The 23,485-nt window shown below is 39.2% G+C and overlaps 1 protein-coding gene across 1 annotated transcript in view; it reads right to left on the bottom strand.

The window, feature by feature from the left end:
* sdk2b (sidekick cell adhesion molecule 2b) overlaps nt 1–23,485 on the bottom strand; it is a 699,987-nt gene that overhangs the window by 13,760 nt on the left and 662,742 nt on the right. The window contains 1 exon segment of the mRNA XM_052032768.1: nt 17,372–17,501. Coding sequence (XP_051888728.1) covers nt 17,372–17,501 — 130 coding nt within the window.

Raw genomic sequence — 23,485 nt, 5'->3', positions numbered from 1 at the left:
AATGACGTACTGATTGAAAAAAAAACATGCATGGTATCAACATGCATCTGCATTGTGCATATTTTTTGCACTTGCAGGCTGCCCCCAGCACATTCTACACAAAAGATCCATTTCACTGTGTGTTTCGATGTACATGTGACCAATAAAGATATCTTATATTGTTGGCCACAGTATGGCAATGGAGCAGAAACGTAAACAGTTATCAAATAGCTAAAAGTTTGAATTAGTGCTTGAACTTAGTTTAAAGGATGTGATAGTACAAGAGAAATGAAATGAGTCCAAGATAGGGTGAATATCAAGGAGTATACAAATAGAATGGCATAATATGAACGGGAACCATAATGTCTTTTGTTGGCATGTAAATAGTAGAAAAGGGAACAGGAAGAAAAAGGGTTAAATGTCTATGGAGGTTAGTTTCTGCTGATAGTAGAATAGGTCATGGTAATGCCACTGAATATCAAAGAGAAGTGATTAGACTCTCCCTTATTGGAAATTGTAATTGTCTGGCACTTTTGTGATGCTAGCATAATTGGCCACATATCAGGCCAAGTCTCAGTGATCTCAAGGTCTTGCTGCATAAAGGTAAAGACTGTTGGAGCTTCTATTCAAAGAAATAGGATTCTCAGCTTTACTCTGACTCCATAACCAGATTAGTCAGGCATGAGAAGCACTACTTGAGGACCTTGGTAGTTGTCTCCACTATGTTGCCAGTAGTACTGTGCCTCTCATTGTAGATCTATTCTGAAGCATTTCCATGAAGAGTCATAGGTTCAGAGGATAACTCAGTCTCCAAGGGATAACCAATTGTGGTGACTAAAATACTGTGAGCATTGTGGACTGTGGCTGTGTGTTGTTCTCTCTGCTTCAGTGCAAGCCATTGAAACTATGGAAACAGATTATGACGTGCAGATGTTACTAAATGTGTACATTTGGCACAATGACAGTTTTTTTACTTCTAGCTGGGGCTTGAAACAACTTTTGACCCACAGCTAATAGTGCTGCCAGCTGAGCTACAATTGGGTGGTGTACCATCTATTAAACCAGCAATGCTTCAAGACTGATATGTCAGAGACGAATAAATAGAATGAACTTGGGATGGCAGTGGGTTGTTACATCAGCATTGGTATCCTAGTTTCCAACATAGCATATGACCTTCGGAAAATTTGGGACAGGATGTTATCTACATGAAAGGCTGTAAGCCCAATTTTCTAAATCATGCAGCTGGTAAAGCATTGGTGAGCTCTTCAAAACTTTTATGTTAAAAGAAACATGAAGAAAATGTTCCTTCTCTTAACAATTAAAGAACAGTGTGTGTATACATGGTGCTTGTCAGATGAGTACAAGACGAGGTTTGACAAGTTTTTGAATGGTCAAATTGCCAAGCAACCTTTTTCTGTTTCTAGCAAACCTGGGGTAAGGTTGGCACGGCTATAATGCCATGAAATGCATTTTTTGCATAGAGTGTTCTGGGGGCAGCCTGCAAGTACAATAAGTATGCAAAATGCAGATGCATGTTGATACCATGTATGTTTTTTTTCAGTCAGTATATCATTTATAGCCATGGGTTTGGACTGAACAGACATACCCAAAATGGTTTTGTCTTTTTTCAAATCTAATCCAAGATACTGATGTATTATAGACTTTAAAAAATCAGTTACTGCAGAACAGGTTAAATTACCTACACCACATATTGTCTCTTAGTTATGCTAGAAGGCGAAATATGCAGTATTCTTGGCACATTTATATAGTTCAATGCGAGCTTGAAAAGTGTGTGTGTATACATAGTTCTTGTCAGATGAGTACAAGACGAGGTTTGTCTGTTTCTCTCCAAACCACTGACTCAAGCCTACTCAGCATTTTACAAACTGCTTTAAATCTATTGCTGTGAAATTGAATGAAAGCTCTGAGTACTGATTCCAAATATACAGAAACCTTTAAAACACATACTTTTCATTAATATTTAAACAGTTGAGAATGATGATGTTTGAGATTGTTCAATAAAGAAAAAAATTGTTTTTTACTTAGACCACACTGATCAAACCACTTCATGTCAGGTTATCATCAGTGCAGTATTATTGGTGTTGGTTTATTATTGTCACTTGTACCGAGGTACAGTGAAAACTTGTCTTACAAACCGATCTTACAGGTCAATTCATTACATAGTGCAGTTACATTAAGTTAGTACAGAGTGCATTGATGTAGTACAGGTAAAAAAAACATTAACAGTACAGAGTGAAGTGTCACAGCTACAGAGAAAGTGCAGTGCAATAAGGTGCAAGGTCACAACAAGGTAGATCGTGAGGTCATGAGGTCATAGTCCATCTCATTGTATAAGGGAACTGTTCAATAGTCTTATCACTGTGGGGTAGAAGCTGTCCTTAAGTCTGGTGGTACCTGCCCTCAGGCTCCTGTATCTTCTAACTGATGGAAGAGGAGAGAAGAGAGAATGTCCCGTGGGTGGGGTCTTTGATTATGCTGGCTGCTACACCAAGACAACAAGAGGTAAAGACAGAGTCCAAGGAGGGGAGACTGGTGTCCATGATGCGCTGGGCTGTGTCCACAACTCTCTGCAGCTTCTTGTGGTCTTGGGCAGAGCAGTTGCCATACCAAGCTGTGATACATCCTGATAGGATGCTTTCTATGGTGCATTGGTAAAAGTTGGTGAGAGTCAAAGGGGACAAACCAAATTTCTTTAGCCTCCTGAGGAAGTAGAGGCGCTGGTGAGCCTTCTTGGCCATGGCATCCACGTGGTTTGTCCAGGACAGGTTGTTGGTGATGTTCACTCCCAGAAACTTGAAGCTGTCAACCCTCTCGACCTCAGCACCATTGATGTAGACAGGTGCATGTACACCGCCCCCTTTCCTGAAGTCAATGACCAGCTCTTTAGTTTTGTTGACATTGAGGGAAAGGTTGTTGTCATGACACCATTCCACTAAGCTCTCTATGTCCTTCCTGTACTCTGACTCAACGCTGTTTGAGATACGGCCTACAACGGTGGTATCATCTGCAAACTTGTAGATGTGCAGAATCTCGCCACACAGTCATGAGTGTATAGGGAGTAGAGTAGAGGGCTGAGGACGCAGCCTTGTGGGGCACCAGTGTTGAGAATAATCGTGCCGGAGGAATTGCTGCCTATCCTCACTGATTGCGGTCTGTTTGTTAGAAAGTCAAGGATCCAGTTACACAGGGAGATGTTGAGTACAATATCAACTATTTTGCCAAAATGTTATTCTATAAAATAATTGACATAACATCACCTTAAAGAGATGAGGACAGAGCTAATTGATTAACTCTACTAGAATACAAAGTTGAGGCTTCAGTTGATTTACAAAAGCCTGTTGTGGCAACCATCCAAGAAGGGACTTCTTCCATAGAAACAAAAGGTAATGTGCCAAAACTTTTTAGGAAATGACATGTAAATGTGACCAAATTTGAGACTTCAGAGTGAACACAGATGTCCCAAGTCTCCTGGCATCTTTACAATTTGGTTTTGCTCACTGTGCTGTGATGTCAGATCCCCCTCATCCTCAGCACCCCCTCACCCCTCCCCTCCCCATTGGAGTTCAGCAGTGAAAAGTGAAATCATTGCATTTCTCCAGCTTTTATGTTGGAGTATCTTCCCGCTAAATCAGAGCCAGAATAGATGGAAGGAAAACAAGTCTATTTATTTCAGTGTAGAGGCAAGGTTGCAAAAGTGTAAGTATATTTATGTTTTTAATTAATGGAGCTTTGTTAAATATTTGCAATTTTTTACTTGTTTAAATTAAATTAATTGATAATTTTTAACTTGATTCATTGATTTCTCATAGTTTTTGAACACCCAGGGACATTCATAGTCCCTGGCATTCCCTGGAGGTGTGACTTGGATAGTTCTCAAAAATTTTTTAAGCTGTTTCATTGGGTTGAGGGCTTGTTCTGGCCCACCATCTGGTGGTATTAGGCAGTATCAAGATAGTTTGGGGCATGAAGTTGAGATAGGTGGATCTGGAATATTTAGCACATATGCACTGACAAGCGGGATGAATATAGACAATTTCCAGCACCAAAAGAAATGCAATGGAAATAATGAGGAGCAAAAAGATCATTTTGATCAACGTTCTTCTTTTGTTTGTTTGTCAAATCAATAAACAAGTTTAAAACTGTCTGTAATGTTCCTCCCCATTCACTGCAACACGTTCACAAAACAAAAAACATAATTTAACAAGAACATCAATGTGATTCACATAAATAGTTCCGTCTCTCATGCACAGTAAAAATGACAAACCTTGCAAGAACAGCTCCCATGACAACAGCACAATATCTTGACATGCTGCAGTCTGCACTGAAGTTAAGCAACTGTGACCAGACAACCTTTCAACATAGCTGATAATGGAATGAGGTAATGAAATAAGTTAAAATGCTTGAGTTCGATTGAGTAATCAGGCTCCCTAAATGAGGTAAGCCAGATTTACGTCATATTTCATAGAACTCATAGCACAGAAATCGGCCATATGATTCAAGACGTTCACAGTTTTAGAATTGAGCTCCAGTGCCTTATACTTTGTGATGTATTCGTATGTGGTTTCCAGATCTCTCTGCTTCCCTAATTAATTTAGACATCCATGCCAGCACTAAATTGAGTCCCTCTGAAAGTCACAAAACTGCTCAAAAGCTAATTGTACAGTTGTGTCAGGGTGGCTTACATTAAGAAAGAAGTGTTAAAATGTGACCTGTGGAGCATGGAATAGATCCCATTGCAGTTGCTGAAAGATTGCTGTACCTTTAGTCATGGAAGAGGTGTCACCCCTTAAAGGCACACTCCTTATGACAGCCAGATAACAGCAACACATAGTATGCCTGTCAAGGAGCAGAGACGGGCTACAGGGGAAGAAGGAGGGAGCGTCAATATTCAGTAAAAGAGACACAGATATTCTTATGTGAGATACATGCTGTGAAGGAGGCTCTATGCACCAGGGAGAAAGAGACCTACCAAATCCACCATCAGAAGAGGCTGGTGACTTGACCTTACAAACTGTCAAAAATATTCCTCTCTCATACAGACAGACCTTGCCGATATACACACCCCAATGCTTGCACATGAATGCTAAATCACAAGAAAATCACAAAATCTGCCTTCTCTTACATCAGCACCACCCTTATCCCACCATTGATATTTTATCTCCTAAATAGAGGAAAAGCTCCAAAGGCAGGATAAGGTAAAGGAAAATTGACATCTTTACCTTTTCCATTCCGGCCAAAACAGAGAGAAAAGATGAGGAATGCCAAGATGGGCAAGAGCTCATTGCTCTTCTGAGGAGTAGTGAAATGACTCCTGACTCACATTTTACACATCTCTCCATCATGAGCAGAGTCCAAAAAGGGGGAGGAGAGGAGAGAACAAATGGGAAGGTCTGTGAAAGGGTGGAAATGAAGAATAATTGTGCAGAAACATGACACTATATTCCTTTGGTTCTGTTGTTCTGATGAGGGTGAAACATGGTGCTTCCACCACTGAGACTTCATTACTTTTTCTCCATTGTGTGGCTTGACATGTTCAATTCATACGATGGTTTGAAATGAACCTCACTTGGAGTTCCAGGAGGGATTTCTCATTGCCAAATGAATATGGACATTACCTTCAAATGCTAGCTCCTTAAATGCATCTGACTATCTATTGTATGCCATTCGTAAGAGTATCATAAGAGCAGTAATAGGCTGGTTGGTCCCTTGAGCCTGCTTTGTCATTCAATAAGATCATGGATGATCCAATCTTGGCCTCAACAACACTTTTCCATTCTCTTCCTATGGTCCCTTGCAGTTCAAATGCCTGTCAATCTCTGCCTTGAATATATTTATTGACTTGTCCATGGCTCTTTGGGGTAGAAAATTCCAGATACACAACCACCATGGGAGAAGAATTTCCTCCTCATCTCCGTCATAAGTGGGTGAACCCTATTTCTGAAAAAATGTCCCTATATGAGAAATCACCTCTCATTTTTATATATTCCAATGAACACCATAAGACCATAAAACCATAAACCATAGGAGCAGAATGAGGACATTTGGCCCAATAAGTCTGCTCTGCCATACAATCGTGGCTGATTTATTTTTCCCTCTCAACCCCATTCTCCTGCCTTCTCCCTGTAACCTTTGATGCCCTTCCGAATCAACCTCTGCTTTAAATATACCCAATGATTTGGCCTCCACAGCCGTCTGTGGTAATGAATTCCACAGATTCACCACCCTCTAGCTGAAGAAATTCCTCCTCATCTCCGTTCTAAAGGGACATCCTTCTATTCTGAGGCTGTGCCCGCTGGTCCTAGATGCTCCCACTACTGCAAACATCCTCTCCACGTCCACTCTATCCAGGCCTTTCAATATTTGGTAGGTTTTAATGAGGTCCCCCCTCATCCTTCTAAACTCCAGCGAGTACAGGCCCAGAGCCATCAAATGCTCCTCATACATTAACCCTTTCATTCCCTGGATCATTCTTGTAAACCTCCTCTGGAACCTCTCCAATGCCAGCACATCCTTCATTAGATATAGGACCCAAAACTGCTAACAATACTCCAAGTGTGATCTGACCAACCCCTCATGAAGCCTCAGTATTACATCTTTGCTTTTATATTCTAGGCCTCTTGAAATGAATGCCAACATTGCATTTGTCTTCCTTACTCTTGACTCAACCTGCAAGTTAACCTTCAGGGAATCCTGCACAAGGACTCCCAAGTCCCTTTGCACCTCCGATTTCTGAATTCACTTCCCGTTTGGAAAATAGTCTATGCCTTTATTTCTTCTACCAAAGTGCATGATTGTACACTTCCCTACGCTGTATTCCATCTGCCATAGTGAAGACTGATGCAAAATAAGTTTGTCCACCATTTCTTTGTTCCCCATTACTACCTCTCCAGCAGCATTTTCCAGCGGTCGGATGTCTAATCTTGGCTCTCTTTTACTCTTTATGTATCTGAAAAAATTTTTGGTATCCCCTTTTATATTACTGGCTAGCTTACATTCATATTTCATCTTTTCTCCCCTTATTTTTTTCGTTGCCTTCTTTTGGTTTTTAAAAGCTTCCCAATCCTCTAGTTTCCCACTAATTTTTTTGCAATATTGTCTGCCCTCTCTTTTGCTTCTTATGTCGTCTTTGACTTCCCTTGTCAGCCACAGTTGCCTCATCCTCCCTTTAGAATGCTTCTTCTTCTCTGGGATGAACTGATCCTGCGTCTTCCGAATTACTCTCAGAAACTCCTGCCATTGCTGCTCTACCACCATCCCTGCTAGGGTCCCCTTCCAATTAACTTTGGCTAGCTCCTCTCTCTTGCCTCTGCAGTTACCTTTACTCAACTTTAATACCAATACATCCAATCTCGGCTTCTCCCTCTCAAACTGCAGGGTGAATTCTATCATATTATGATCAATGCTGCCTAAGGGTTCCTTTACCTCAAGCTCCCAAATCAAATCTTGTTCATTGTACAACACCAAATCTAGAATTGCCGTTTCTACAGTGGGCTCGACCACAAGCTGCTCTAAAAAGCCATCCTGTAGGCATTCTACAAATTCCTTCTCGGGGGATCCAGTACCAAGCTGATTTTCCCAATCTACCTGCATATTGAAATCCCCCATAACCACCGTAACATTGCCCTTTTTACATGCCTTTTCTATCTCCTGTTATAATTTGTACCCCACATCCCGACAACTATTCGGAGGCCTGTATGTAACTCCCATCAGGGTATTTTTACCCTTGCAGTTTCTTAACTCTACCCACAAGGATTCTACATCTTCTGACCCTTCTTAATTTTTACCAACAGAGCCACCTCAGAGCCAAAGCCTGCACAAGTCAAACCTGCTCAAGCTTCTTTTACACATCAACCCCTTATCCCCAGGAATCAACATCATTATCCTGCTCTACATCGTCTCCAATGCAAGCATATCCATCTTTAAATATGGAGATCAAAACTGTACATGGCATTCCAGGTGCAATCATATCAGTGCCCAGTAAAGTTGGATAAGAACTTCTCCACTTTTAAATTCTATTCCCCTTGCAATAAAGCCAACATTTAATTGGCCTTCCTAATTATTTACCTTACCTGCACAGTAATCTTTGTGTTACATGCCTTTGTATCACAATATTTTGTAGTCTTGCCCCATTTAAATAATATTTGGCTGTTTCATTCTTCCTTTCAAAGCAGGGAACCTCACATTTTACTTCATTATACTCCATCTGCCAAATTTTCCCCACCTCACTTCACTCATCCATAATCTCTCTGCAAGCTCTTGTGTCCTTCTCACAACTTGCTAATTCATCTATCATTTATATCTTCAGAAAATTTGTCCGATGTACACTTGATCCCTTCAGCGAAGTCGTTAAACAGATTGTAAGTAGTTGAAGCCACAGCATTGACCTCCTCCTTTCGGTGGGGAGAAGCAATTGGAAAGTGGAAACGCTTTCTGTTGATGAAAATGTCCATGTTATTAATTGTGTCCTAAATGGCACAAGTGCAATCAGTGACTGTCTGCACTCTTGGGAAACCAACAATATTGGCAAATCGCACAGCCCAAGATGCCATCTTTTCTAAATTGAAACCACAAAAATGAAGTCATTCCTTTTTACAAATGAGGGCATTCGGTAACATCCCTCAGTGAGCAGCAAATTGAGAAATATGGTATGGAAGTGGCCAGGAAGTTGGGAGCTATTTTGCTTTCTATGCAGTGAGCAGTGCAAGCATGAGAGCATGTCTGAAATTCTCCCACCAGACGTCACATATCCCAGTGGTGACAACTTTGAAAACCTGGAGCCTCTGAATACACTGGCACAAGATAGGTGTGGATAGAATGTAGTGCTTTGAGAACTGTCTGGGAATAAGTTCTTTACAGATGGAAATTTCTTTGCTTCCTTTCCTGTGATTTCTTATCTTTTTGGAGTGACTGAAACCTTATATAATGAAATGGCTCAGGAGTAGCTCAGTAGCTAAATGTTAGAAATGGATCAGGAGTAGCTCAGTAGCTAAATGTTAGTTGTAGTACAATCCATGGACTTTAGAGAGTATTTGAATATGTCAGTTCTGAGGCTGTCCAATAAAATCTATTGAGGTTTGCAAATTGTCCTTTTAAGTAGTTAAATAACATTATTAAGAGTATTCCTGATTCTACAAATATGTTCTGCGATGGTCATTTTGTCGAGCTTTGAGCTCTGATCTATGTAACTGAGAAATGTCACACACAAATAACATGAACTGCATCTGGAAGCACTGACTCCAACTTTGTGATTGGCTTGATTTCACATGGAAATCATCACTGGTGCAGTCTTCTCCAGGTAAATCAATTTTGGATTGCATAGTGTTTAGTAAGATCACCACTCAATCCAAATTCAAGACTCTATTTTCAGGGACTGTATGGCTTAATTATTCTTCCTATAAAAACTCACACTTATCTACATTTAAGTTCATTTGCCAGTTGCACACCCATTTTGAATGTTTGAACGTAGAACATTACAGCACGGTACAGACCCTTCGGCCCACAATGTTGTGCCGACATTTTATCCTGCTCGAAGATCCATCTAACCCTTCCCTCCCACTTAGCCCTCCATTTCTCTATCATTCATGAGGCTATCAAAGAGCCTCTTAAATGTCTTTGGTGTATCTGCCCCCACAACCTCTGCCGGCAGTGCGTTCCATGCACCCACCACTCTCTGTGTAAAAAACGTACTCCTGACATCCCCCTTATATCTTCCTCCAATTATGCCCCCTCGTGTTAGCCATTGTCACCCTGGAAAAAAGTCTCTGACTGTCACTCGACCTATGCCTCTAATCATCTTGTACACGTCTATCAAGTCACCTCTCATTGTCCTTCTCTCCAAAGAGAAAAGCCCTAGCTCACTCAACCTATCCTCATAAGACATGCTGTCCAATCCAGGCAGCATCCTGGTAAATCTCCTTTGCACCCTCCCTAAAGCTTCTACATCCTTCCTATAATGAGGCGACCAGAACTGAACACAATACTCCAAGTGTGGTCTAACCAGAGTTCTACAGAGTTGCAACATCACCTCGCGGCTATTCAACTCAATACCCCGGCTAATGAAGGCCAACATACCATAGGCCTTCTTAACAACCCCATCGACCTGCACGGCAACCTTCAGGGATCTATGGACGTGGACCCAAAGATCTTTCTGCATTTTGGCGCAGTTCTCTGTATTCACTCCACTCCAAAATTTAATGGTGTGTGCTCAGGCTAATGCTTATTGTTTATGGATTCAGCCTAATATTGATCCTGTAGATGAACTGCTGGCACAAATCAAGTTTAGGTCCAGCAGCTCAATTATTAGTCAGTGGGTAATCATGTAATGCTACAGGTTTTAATAGTGTGGAATAATCGATGGGCCACTTTTGCTTGACTTGGAGGAGTTTGAGAATCACAAGTAATTTGGCAGCAGTTAAGTTAGTGGGTGTGAACTCACTACACAAACCAATCTAAATTGGAAGTTACACTCAAACAGATTACAACGATGTCTAATGTGCAAAGTGAAAATGTAAATGCTTCTGCAGTTGAAAGTACTTTTCTAAGGCTGGAAATTAGCAATCTTTTGAGAGAGATCAATTTATGGCATTGACCTCAGACAATCTGGTGTTATTTCTGATTGCAATCAACAAAATAAATGTGAACGATCTTAAACCAGGAACTGTTTAAGAGAAAACAACAATATTATTCTTGCTGCCTACACAAAATTATATGTGTCACTGTACAATTCTTAGAATTCATCGCCAGAATTTTTTCATTTCAGTGATGAATGCTTTAGATGCTTTTCTTTATTCATTGCTCAGTATGTTTCTCGTTAAGAAAAAAGTTTTCATAGAAGTGGGATGTAATGAATGCTTGTCAGTGTTAGACAACTTTGGCACAAGGCCACTTTCCTGGCAGCATGAAAAATGAAGTTGGTCTATCTTGTAAGACTCATTCAACCATAAAGGTTGACAAAGAAAATCATGGGGAATTTGTATACTTTTTACTGTAGCTACATTACACAAAAGCAGAATTGTGCCTACAATGACAAAAAGATTTAAAATGTAATTTGTAAAACGGTTTAATTATATGTCAATATATCTTAATAATTGTCCAACAGAGAGGTAATGGAGCTCACTGCTGACTTTGAAGAAATCTCCCCAAGATGATCCAGCAACATCTTTGACAAGAACTTTGCTTATTTTGATGCCTACTGCTATCAGGTACCCATTCAAAGGAATTGCAATCATTCAGAAGCTGCAATGCCACACTGCCAGCTGGGAAGTCATTCAAACTAAGAAATTATCAGACTCTGCATACCAGGAAGAAAGGCCGATATATTTAAATTTAATTTTAAAAAAACAAACACAATTCTAGATAAAAACTTAAAAAATACATATGATTAAAGTAGAAGGTGAAATTTCAGCAATAAGCTTTTGAAAAAATGTTGGCCTATGTTTTGCCAAGAGCAGCTTGTAGCCAGCATTTGCTGCTGATGTGCTTATTAGTTTTGTGATTACCTGACTTATATCTGGAAGGCTGAACTTGTGAAGGTCATTTCAAATCTTAAATGGGAACATCCCACATGAACAACCAGTGCCCACAAAATGACTGACAAACCTTTGAGTAACAGCCAAACCACATCCACAGGGTTTTGGAAGATGCCAGATAAAGCTGCTATATCTGACATTGGTCAAAGCTATAGCAACAAATAAGATGCTCTAGGAACACAGCAAGTCAGGCAGCTTCTATGGAGGGAAATGGACAGTATATGTTTTGGGTCGAGACCCTTCATCTGGACGAAGATAAATCCTGATGAAGGGTCTCGACCCAGAATGTTGACTGTCCATTTCCTTCCACAGATGCTCCCTGACCCGCTGAATTCCTCCAGCATCTTGTTCATTGTTATGAATTCCAGCATCTGCAACCTCTTGTGTCTTCATTGGTCTAAGTGTCTAATTTTCATTGCTTTACAATGATAAATCAAATAAACAATAAAAAATTATTAAAAATTTAAAAGGACTTTCAAACAATTGAAAACATTACAGCAAACATAAATAACAAAACCAATGTAATTCAACTAATTTTTACCTTTCATCCTCGCAGGTGTAAAGTCTGCATTCAAATGAATGGGATCATGGGTTATGTGCCTGGTCTAACCAGGCACAGAATCTGACAGCAGACTCCCCAGTGTAAATGCTGGAAAATTCCAGTGAGTTCCTGCCTCTCTGCAGTACAGTGTAGTGACAGATTAATCAGCATAAGTCTGTCATTATGTTTTTCTGTATTTGGATATGCATACACCAAAGTCCCAAGGCTGCTGGTATTTATGCAGGTAAGTGCCAGTATTTTCACGCACTGTTAAGTGCCTTTACCTGCAAGTTCTGGGCCAATACTTAATTACAATACACATATATAAAATTCAAGATTTCCACATTATAATAAAGCTTAGTACACAAATAAGAAATTACTTAGACCTCTTGCACCAAAGCATATTTTCAGGTATTAGTTCATATAGTAGAGAACTAGTTCATATAAAGTAGATAAAAAAGGCCGTAAACATCAATTTCTTTGAAGGAAGCCTGAAACAAGGAAAGCAGCTTTGGGATTATCACACGAAACTATATACACACAAAATCCCTTGCTTAACATTTTGCAGTATAATGATGTGAAGGCCAATCATTTTGCCAGCATTATAACCGCAAACTCTGGGCCTCGATCTGACTGACAATATTTTTCTACCTTTTCTTGATAAAAGCTATGGGTGTGTAGATTAATAGCACTCCAATTCTAATGCATTCCCTCATTGATTTAATGATATAACTGGAAATTCTCATTCTGACATTATTTCTCAAAATATGAATTTAATGAAATGTAAGTTTAATTATCAATTCAGCTTGCTCTTTCAAAATGTTCACTATTTGTATAGTTGATGCATTCACATGTCTTCAAAATTCAGAGCTGCCTCCACGATTGATGGTCATAATTTCTATCTGGTCCTTCAGATGTTTTCTTCTAAAAAAAACTGGCCAGGTTTAAATCTCACTGGAGAATCAACTGTCTGAAACAAAAGTTCAGATTAGCAATGCCCTAAGTTATTTGTATTCACTCAAGTTCTTCCAGCATCTACTCCACAATAAAAAATAATTGGTTTCACAAATTAATGCAAAAACAAGTTCAAGAAATAAACAGCATATCTGTTTTGAGGCCACAAAACATTTCGTTGAAAGGTGTCCATTACTCATGCATAGTAATGGATCTTTCAGATGATAAGAAAGATTGCTAGGTTGAAGGTCACAACCCTTGTCGGTTGTGATCCTATCTGTTATGTATAATGAACTTAAAATTACTGAATATGCACAGGAATTGATAAGTAATTTAGCTCTTGAAAAGTCTACGGCAATAACCTCAAAGGGACAAATAACATCTCTCCCTTAATAGGACAGTAATCCCATTGAAATGTGCCCCAAAGTCTAATAGCTGGTGGAAACTCACCATCAAAGCATACATGTTAAGGATGACTACTCGGATATAGTGTCAATAGTGTCTGGTAGCTCAGAAAAATCAGAAGGAAAATGGGAACATTAAAATAAGCTATACATTTAAGAACAACAAACTCAAGGCCAACTTGAAGGCTGTTATGTTATTCTGCTCTTCAGCCAATGACTTGAAACCAATTAAATTTCTGAACATTTTTGGCATGATATAAATCTATCTAGAGCTAAATTATATTTACATTAGCACTCCAAGATATTCACTGGTCTATTTTAATATGGCTATTGGAACAAACATAGATCCCAGCTGACAAGTGGGAACCTGCAATTAAAGACCAGAACAAATTAATTGAATATACATTATACTACAGCCATTTCTCACCTACCATCTATACTTCAGCTGCGAGACTACAGTTTCCACTGAATAATCCTTTTTCAGCAAATTTTTGCATAGTTATTAACTTGAATACAAACATACCTACATATTTATCTCTGGTCAGTAGCTGCAAACATGCTATATATTCTCACCTGATGTTCATTATTGGGTGATCATTTAGAAGTAATTGAAAATATTGCACCACGCCTTTAAGGTTCAAAAGAAGAAAAATGTCTGGACTTTCAACCCATAAACTGGTTTGTCTGAATTCCATCCTTACAGATACTTAACTTCATTTACCCTTTTGAAAAAAATTGTTAAAATGCATCTGTCCTGCTGAAGGACAGGATCTATTTGCTCTTCTTCATTCTTTAAATATTTTTATCTTCCAGTTATCAATGGAGAGTTCATTATCAATGGGGCTTAGGGTTTTTTTGGACTTTTTTTTACTGAAATGCAAATGCTACATATAATTCCTTTTACACAATGAACAAGTCAATAGCCAAATAACAATCTTAAACTACTTATGGTGCCTAGATTTGATGATTGCTCCTCGTAGACAATGGGTTGACAAAGTAAAATAAATAGGATTAGATTTAGATTGGTTCTTTGTACTGAAACTAAAAATAATGGTAATTTTCAATGTAAGAGATTTCAATGCATATTTTGATGGGTCATATGTTGTTATGTGAGGTCAAGATCTTAATTATCGTGAATCATAAATATCGTATCCTAGAAATTGCACAGCACAATGAAATGCATGTCAAAGTGGCACTACATGGCAACCGCAGAGTGCAATTTAATTTCCTATTATGTTCTCTGGATGCTAGAAAGTGTTGAATGCAGCTGGTGATCACTTCACATTTCAATTCAGTTGCGTGGTGCATTAAAACACAAGTTATGTGATCAAATTTCTAAACCAAGATTTTTTTTCTTTTTTCATACAAACTGATTTGAAAGGGTGCTGTGTGTTTGAAATGACAGTGGAAACATCAAAAGCAGTAGTGAATATTTGATGAATTCTAATAGAGCTGGATTCATTTTTCACAAATTAGACATTACTAAAGGACTCAGATATATGTCTTTGTTGGAATACAATTTAAACTTTTCCTTTGTATCACAGGAGTAGATTTTTTTTTCATTGACAATAAGTCAGCTAAAGATCTACAAATGTCATCTAAATGGAAGGTTATGCCAGATGTACAACATGATCTATTACTTTTATCTATTCACTTTCAGTATACATAATCAAATACAGAGGTTCATTAGAAGGCTTTGGAAAGTTTGCCTTTTTATTTTTTCTCGCTGATTTTCTGCCCGTCTTCCATTTTGAGTATGTCCATGACTTTCTAAGATATGAATTCAAAGGCTCCTTCTGGTACATCATCTTAAGCATATATTATTCACAAGTGAACCTTGAGTACTGCAAAGCTATTTAAATTCCAATGCTGAACAGTAATCAGGAATAGGAACACTGATCAATGTAATAATTCTGCCCTGGGGCATTTAGCTCCATTACACTGTCCTTAGCATTGCTGAGCTGAGATCAACCAACTCAATGCAGAGTGGAGATCAAACCTAATGCTTTCCTAGTTTAACTCACTGTTGTCAAATATGTTGAACCAAAACAGAGTGCAAGAGTCAGGAATTAACTAGCATGGGAATTCAGTGCAGATGATGAAGAAGGTGTCTTCAACATTTGTGGTGCTTCATTTTAGCTTCAGGCAATTATGTTTTTTGTACCATAGTGCCATTTCCCCAGCATTTCTTTTTCACTTCTACACAGGCAGCAAGTGCCTTGTACCTGTTGGACAAGGTTAAAGATTGAGGCTTCTGCATCCTGGGTCCAGATATTTGTCTGATTCAAAGTCATGTCCTTCCATTCCTTCATAAAAGGAGGCCATTTGGCCCTTTGGGTCCAGGCCAATTCTTGAGCAATTTAATCAGCTCTATCCCCCAATTCTTGCCCTGCATCCTGTAAATTATTTTCTTTAATGTTCAAAGGGCTAACTCACTGAATAAATTTATTCAATGAGGTAACGTGAGCATCCTAAGTGTAAGCTGATCAGAACTGTAACACTGAAACTAAACAAAACAGAATTTATAACTTACAAGTACTTATAGATATAGAATGAAGAATAAAGAATGGAAAATAGTGCAAGATGAAAAATGCAAATCAAAATCTAGTTGTTTCTCATCTTAACTTTTTCTCCTTTGCCCTCTTTTTCTTCAGTAAAAAATCAGTAGCTCATGATGAAGATCTGAGACCAAACTCTGATTGCCATTATTTTCAGTGTGGCTGCTAATAGATACAAATCAGCTAGAGGGTCAGTTTAGCAGAACCTCATTCTTCTTCTTACTCAATAGTCTTATTCAGCTGGGTTCAGAAGAAGGTAATTTGATAGATTTTGCCTCTTACTGTCTTGTCACTGCCTCCATTTTCAACTCATCCAAAACCTCCTATCCTAACTCTCTGTGCACTGCTCAGCAAGCCCTGACAACCTACATTGACTCCTGGTTTAGCAATATTTCAGTTTTAACCTTTTCCTTATTTTGGTATTCCACATCGCCACACTCCCCGGCTCCCTTCATTCTCTGTAACTCCTTCAGCTGAACAGCAATCTGAAATCTCTGCACTGTTCTAAGTCCAGATGATACTTGCATAATTATTGATGCAGAGCGCTAGTGTGTTTTAAAAGCTGGCTGTTCCCAGCAACAACATAAGAAGAGGAATCTTCTATTTTGCAGGTCATCATAGGTAGGTTGACATCATAGACACAAGAGACTGCAGATAGGTAGGTTGTCGGGATCAAAGCCCCAGCTGCATTTGAATTCAAATTAATCCGTTGGCAGAAAGTGTTAACTCCAAATCATGATAGTCATGAATTAATAGTTTTATTTAAAGCCAACTACAAAAAATAAACAGACAATTGAGTAGCCAAGAGAAAACAGTACAAACTTTATCTATCTGTGGAGTGAAAAGAGTTCTATTTTAAAATATTACCATTAAAAAGAAAATAGTTGACCACAAATTAAACACATAGCAACATCAAATTAAAGAAAATAACATAACTGAACTATTTAATTCCTAGTTACATGTTGCATACTGCCTCAAACAGGTAATGATGTCAGCTCTAAAGTAATGCCTATCGAAGACAACTAGAATTATGAAATGGTTTCATATAATGTATTCTATATGACTATGGTACCTGACTAGATTTCCAGATGGTATATTCTAAACTACTACGGTGAGTCTTAGGGCTTCTTAAAAGCAAACTCATATTTACTTTTGGTCTATTCAGCCAACAGCAACTGCTTCTGAGTACACAGCAGAATACCTTGAGCATCTAATTTGACCTCTGAAATTTGACAGTGAAGGGGTATAGTGTGCTTTGTAATTCAGCACATGTAAATTTTAATACATTGAGCACATGAATCATTGTTGCATACTTCCAAGAATACTTCAGCAATCTTGGCTAATCTTGGATATCTCAAAGAATCTCAGCATAAAACTGGTGCTTACCTGAGAGTCTGATATTTCAGAGGGTTTCTCAGTTAGGCTGCTGCTCTCTGCTGGGATTAGATCATTGTATTTTGTGCTGATGTCTTCGTCTGAGTAATGGAGGCTACCAGGACTTGGCCGTGGTGGTGATCTGTGGAAATGAGATACCTATGAAAGCCTGTAATAACCCTTGATAATTAAGTGCATGACATTTTTAATCAGTATCAGTTACCCTGTTATGAACATAGAAATGAAAGGAAATACTCTGAAAGCAGGACACACCTCATGTAACACAACTTTGAAAGCACTGAGTTTTGGAATATCACCAAACAAGTTTCAGAAGTCCAGAATCTCTTAATTTCTGTGTGCTTGATTAAAATTTCAATAGAATTAGGACCCTTGAGCCATTCAGATATCACTTGCCACACAAACACAAAACACTTTTTGCAACTCTGCTATGCTGCCGACTATATTGTGATCGACTACATTACATCATCTGCTGTAAAAGACTTTGAGAAAACCCAAGTCTGTGAAGCTGCAACATTAATATATGCATTTCTTTCATCACACTTTCAAAGTGTTCCATTGACACTTATTTATAGTTTACTTCATTCTTAGACAAGCAGAGTGAGAGCTTCCTCAGAGGTAAAGCCAGTGAAGCATTCAGAAGAGGAAGACCCCAAGTTAAATCTGAGGTCTGTCCTGAGTTTATGAACGTCAATTAAAGCAGCAGTATAGGTTTTATAATTGGCCTCTGGACCTCTTATTAGTTCACATAAGCAGTTTGTAATCTTAACTGCTATTCAATGATTCCTGCTGTAATATGTCCTCCCACCATGCTAGGTATGCTGGTATAACATGCTTATAATCACTACTCCAAAGCCTTCCTGAAAAAATGAAACATTTCCACAGACTCCCAGGAATCCCTGGGCCCATGACTGCAAAAAGTGGAGGAGCTTTCAGGACGGCACTGTCAGCATTGAATCCATGTGTCAGGCGCACATGGTGTCCAGTGTAAACAACAGAAGGAGTGCACCACCTCACAGACTATCCATATGCTTGTCCCAGCAGGCACCTCCTGCCCCATCTGTAGTACACATTATGGATCCTACATTGACCTCTTCGGCCACCACAGAACTAGAGTGGAAGCAAGTTATCCTCAATCCTGAGGCACTGCCTATAATGGCATCAAAAATAACCATCTGTGTGAAAAGAAATGATTAAGGCACTCCACAATGAACATTATAAAATAGAAATAAAGTCTAATATAATAATTGCATTGCCTGGTGTGATACTAAATGATAAAGGCTTGGAAGTTCTCATGATTGGTCTCAAATTAGCAGATTTAGTGGTTGCATAGTGCTACGCTACCAATACAGTGCCAATATATTGACAATACAGACAAAAAAAGAGCAGGATTGTCACTCCTTACAACTACCTACTGACCCAGCCAGTTGTACTTTTGCGCAGACATCATGTGAAACAGGCTGTCTGATACCCAGCATGAAGTTGCTACCCAGATACAAGGGTGAAGAATGGTTATATGGGTAAGTTGCCATGGCGATAAGGAGGCTTCTAATTACACTTGAGAGAACTATCAGTACCTGAAGGGAGTAGATAATTTACCAGAAGAGAGAAAAAGGAATGTGAAAAATGGGGAATAGCAAATGTTGAGCCCATCTAATTACTGCACAGAAACAGGCCCTTTGGCCCACCATGACCATGCTAACCATCGAGTACCCATCTATACTAAAAATATTGATTTAAGGCTTTCTCCATCCCTGTGTCCTCACTGCCGGTTGGTTAAATGGTCTTATTTATTCATAAAACAAATACAGCCTCTTGCTTTGATCTTTATCACTGGAAGGGTTATCTAACAACCTGGAGATTTTTATCCCAATCTTGCAGTGAAATTTTTTTTACATCAGAGATAATGCATTTACTGCTATCACGTTTTATTCATAGTATAAAACTCAAAACTCTGATATTCTTCAATGTGTGATCCGAAAAAGCAGATTAGTTATGAAAGATCTCCCTATAAAAGTATTAGACTGTTCCATTCACTCTGTACAATGCTGTATGCAATGTATTTAAGCAACCTCTGCAGCACATGATATAGCCACAAAAGAATGCTGGCTGTGTGGATGGTTATTTGCACTTCCAACAAAATCCTGAGTTCTTGGTAATGCTGTCAATACTAACACAGTGACAACTAATATTTATATCATCAAGTTCGAACCTTCATGTTAGCAAACACGATTGCAACCCAAAGCATTTGAATATTCAGGTGTGGCGTAACAGGCTCTTGGATCAGCACCAACACCAATTGTTTGAAAATGTGTTTTGGTGTTTCATAACAAACTTCCTCTGAATGATTAAACATCTTACTTGAGCAAGATTTTAGTTTTGCTATTCTTGTGGACCCAGTGTGTGCCTAGTGTCAACAGGAGTTCAGCAGGCAGTTGTGGGTTTAAGTCTCTCCCTAAAAATCTATTCTAACATTCCAGTACTGCTGTACGAGGAATCGCTGCACTGGTGGAGTTGTTGTCTTTCATATCAGATATTAAATCAATGCACCACTTGCTTCCAAGGTGGGTGGAAGTGAACTCATGGCACTATTTAGAAGTACTGGGGAAAGCTGCTTTATCAGAATTGTCACATCAATCGTTAAGCTGAAGCCTTTCGGCTCTCTCAGGTGGATGTAGCAAATCCTATGCATTTAATTTGAAAATACAAGGAGAGTTTTCCTCATTATTATCCATTATTTAATTCTTTACCAAGATCATGAAAATATGTTCTTTGATTTATTGTATTGTTGTTTTTTAGAACTATGTAAAAAGTAGTTGCCATGTATCCTTTATGCAGGTGATCAGCATTGAAAATACTTCATTGGCTGTAAAACTCTTGGGGGTGCCTAATGCTGTGAAAGTAACTATGTAAATGCAAGTTTTTCTTCCTTTTTCTCACTAAATCTGCAGTAAGATTTGGAAGCATAAGGCCATTAAATTAGCATGTCATTTCCATTCAACTCCTTCTGTGCACTGGGCTGGAGATAGGAAAATAAATTTGACACATGCCAGATTGTTAACACAAGAGAGAGCCAGGCTGCTATAGAAAGTTCAGAGGGGAAATAAAAAGGAAATAAGAGAAGCAAAAAAACAAATGAAAGAAAGGACTGGTATCATACATAAAAGTGAGTCTAAAAATATTCTGCAGTCATGTGAATGGGGAACAGGCTGTAAGAGGGTATGTGAGATGATGGGCACCAAAAAGAAAACCTCCTCATGGAGGCAGAGAGCAAGGCTGAAGTACTAAATGTGTACCTTACATCAGTCTTCACCAAGGAAAAAGATGCTGTTGAAGTTGCTGCAAAGAAAGATGCAATTGAGATTGTAGACAGGCTCAAAATTGATAAAGAGGTGGTACAAGAAAGGCCATTTGCAATGGCACAGATGGGATGCATTCTAGGTTGCTGAGGGAAGTAAAGGAGGAAATTGCAGAGACCAAGCCAGAATCTTCCAAACGACTGTGGATTCAGGGTGGTGTTTGAGGACTGGGAAATGACCTTGTTCATAAAAGATGCAGGGCTAAATTCAGTATATACAGGCTAGTCAATTTAACCTCAGAGGTGGGGAAAATTCTAGAAACCATAGCTAGGGACAGAATTAGCAATGACTTGGATAGGGCTGGATTGATTAAAGAAAGTCACCATGGAAAATATTACACGTAAAGCTTGATCAACAAACTTGGTAGAGACTTTGATGAAACAATAAAGATGGTTGATGAAGTAAGTGTAGTTGATATATATGGACACCTTATAAAAAAGGTACCACATAATCAGCTTAACATTAAGACTGAAGGCCATGCAATAAAAGTGGCTACAACAGCATGGAAAGAAAATTGACTAAGTAACAGGAAACAAAAAGCAGGGGAGAGTTGATTTTCAGACTAGAGGGAAGAGATAGTGGAGTTCTGCAGGAGTCAGTGCAAGGACCACTGCTCTTCTTAATGTATATTAATGACTTGGACTTGAGTATACAGGACACAATTTCCAAATTTGTAGACACAAAACTTGGAGATGTAGTGTAGTGTTAGGAGAACAATAAACCAAGAAGGTATAAATAGGCTGTTGGAATGGGAAGAAAGGTGGCAGATGAAATTTACTACTGAGAAATGTGAAGAGTTACATATTGGGTGGAAGAGTGAGAAGAGGCAAGATAAACTACAGGGCACAATTTTAGAAGGGGTAAAGAACAAAGAGATTTGTGGTATGCGTGCATAGTTTGTAGAAAGTTGACAGAACAGGTTGAGAGAGTGGTTGAAAAAACATAAGGGAAATTGGCTTTAGGAGTAGAGGTTCAGGGAACAAGAGTAAGGAAGTCACGAGGAACCTTTACAAATCACAGATTCAACAACGAACGCCGAATCCATCTCTGGGCACTGCACTTAGAGAAAGATGCACAGGCTCTAGAGAAGGTGCAGAAGAGACATATTCAAATGATTCCAGGGATGATGCACTTTGGTTGTGTAAATGGATTGGAGAGACTGGGGTTATTCTCTACAGAACAGAAGAGATTTTGAGGGGATTTAATTAGGGTATTTAAAATCATGAATTATAGGCAGAGCAGACAAAAATAAACTGTTTCCATTGGCAGAAGGATCAGAACTAAGGAACAGTGAATGACAGTGATGGGCAAAAGAACCAAAAGTGGCATGAAGAAAAATGCTTTTATGCAGAGAGCGGTTCAGATGTCAATGTCCCTGCCTGGAGGCAGATTCGATTGTTGAATTCAAAAAGGAGCTCAATATAGATCTGAAAGGAATTAATTTGCAGGGCTATGCAGGGAGGGCAGGGGAGTGGGGGTAGCTGGATTGTTCTTACATGGAGTATAGAAGAGAACCAGGAGATCTTAGTCAGAGTTGGGTTTTATGGATAGTCCTAAGGAGGGGAGGGATTTAGAAAGTCAGTGGGGTTAGGGAGGGTAAGTCCCAAGTATGTTCCCAGCAGCTGAAAAGAAAGCATTATTTGGGTACAGGGAACTACTTATATCAGCTAGCTTGGGAATCAAGAAGGGATGCTGGGTGTCTTTAGATTAAATGCAGTGATAAGATAAAATAACATATCTTTATTAGCCACATGTACATCAAAACACACAGTGAAATGCATCTTTTACGTAGTGTTCTGGGGGCAGCCCGCAGGTGTCACCATGCTTCTGGTGCCAACACAGCATGCCCACAACTTCCTAACCCGTACATCTTTGGAATGTGGGAGGAAACCGGAGCACCCGGAGGAAACCCACGCAGACATGGGGAGGACGTACAAACTCCTTACAGACAGCGGCGGGATTGAACCCGAGCCGCTGGTGCTGTACACTAACCACGGACACTACCGTGCCTGCCCTACAAATGAAAGCAAGATATTGGCCAAGATGATCTCAGAAAGGTGTGAAGTGGACTTGGACCGAAAGGCATAGATTGACCAGATTCATGGTGAAAATTGGGAGAGGCTGGGCTTGGTGATAGGGAGGGACATGGATGCAGGAGATGAATGATCTCTATATTTGTGAAAAAAGTTTATGAGATCTTAGCAGGTGGTTGAAGGAGTGGTGAGATATTTAGCAAGTTGGTTGGTAATGTAGTAAAGGAGCCGAGGCTTATTTGCTGATATAATCCAGGGAAGAGGGCCCAAGGATATAGGGTAAATAAACTACATTATTTGCAGGCCTCCCAGTTCAACTGTTCAGTTTGAGTTCATGTTGTCGCAGGAGTGCCCAAGGATAGGCATCCCAGATAACATAATTCATATTCACCAGCAATGCTCTAAAAGTCATCCTGCAGGGTCTCATGCAGAAACTGCTTTGGGATAACAGGGGTGACTGACGACAAGACACGTCCAGTCAAGGATTCTGAGTTACATGAAGCATCCTGGAAAGTGTTATTATCACTCTTGAGAAAATTATTTTCAACAGCAAAACAATGAAAAGAATAATGTTGTGCAATTGAATTTCCAGCTGATAGTGCACTTCTATTATGTGAATTTAATCCCTCAGGTAATAGCTACAGTCGTCAAGTAGAATTTATGAATTTACAAATGACTTTCATGTAGCCTTTTCTTTACACCTCTTGGCATCATTC

Source organism: Pristis pectinata, chromosome 18, assembly GCF_009764475.1.
Source record: "Pristis pectinata isolate sPriPec2 chromosome 18, sPriPec2.1.pri, whole genome shotgun sequence".
Classification (NCBI taxonomy): domain Eukaryota; kingdom Metazoa; phylum Chordata; class Chondrichthyes; order Rhinopristiformes; family Pristidae; genus Pristis; species Pristis pectinata.
The sequence above is the reverse complement of the archived record's forward strand: the minus strand, read 5'-3'. Positions and strand labels throughout refer to the sequence as shown.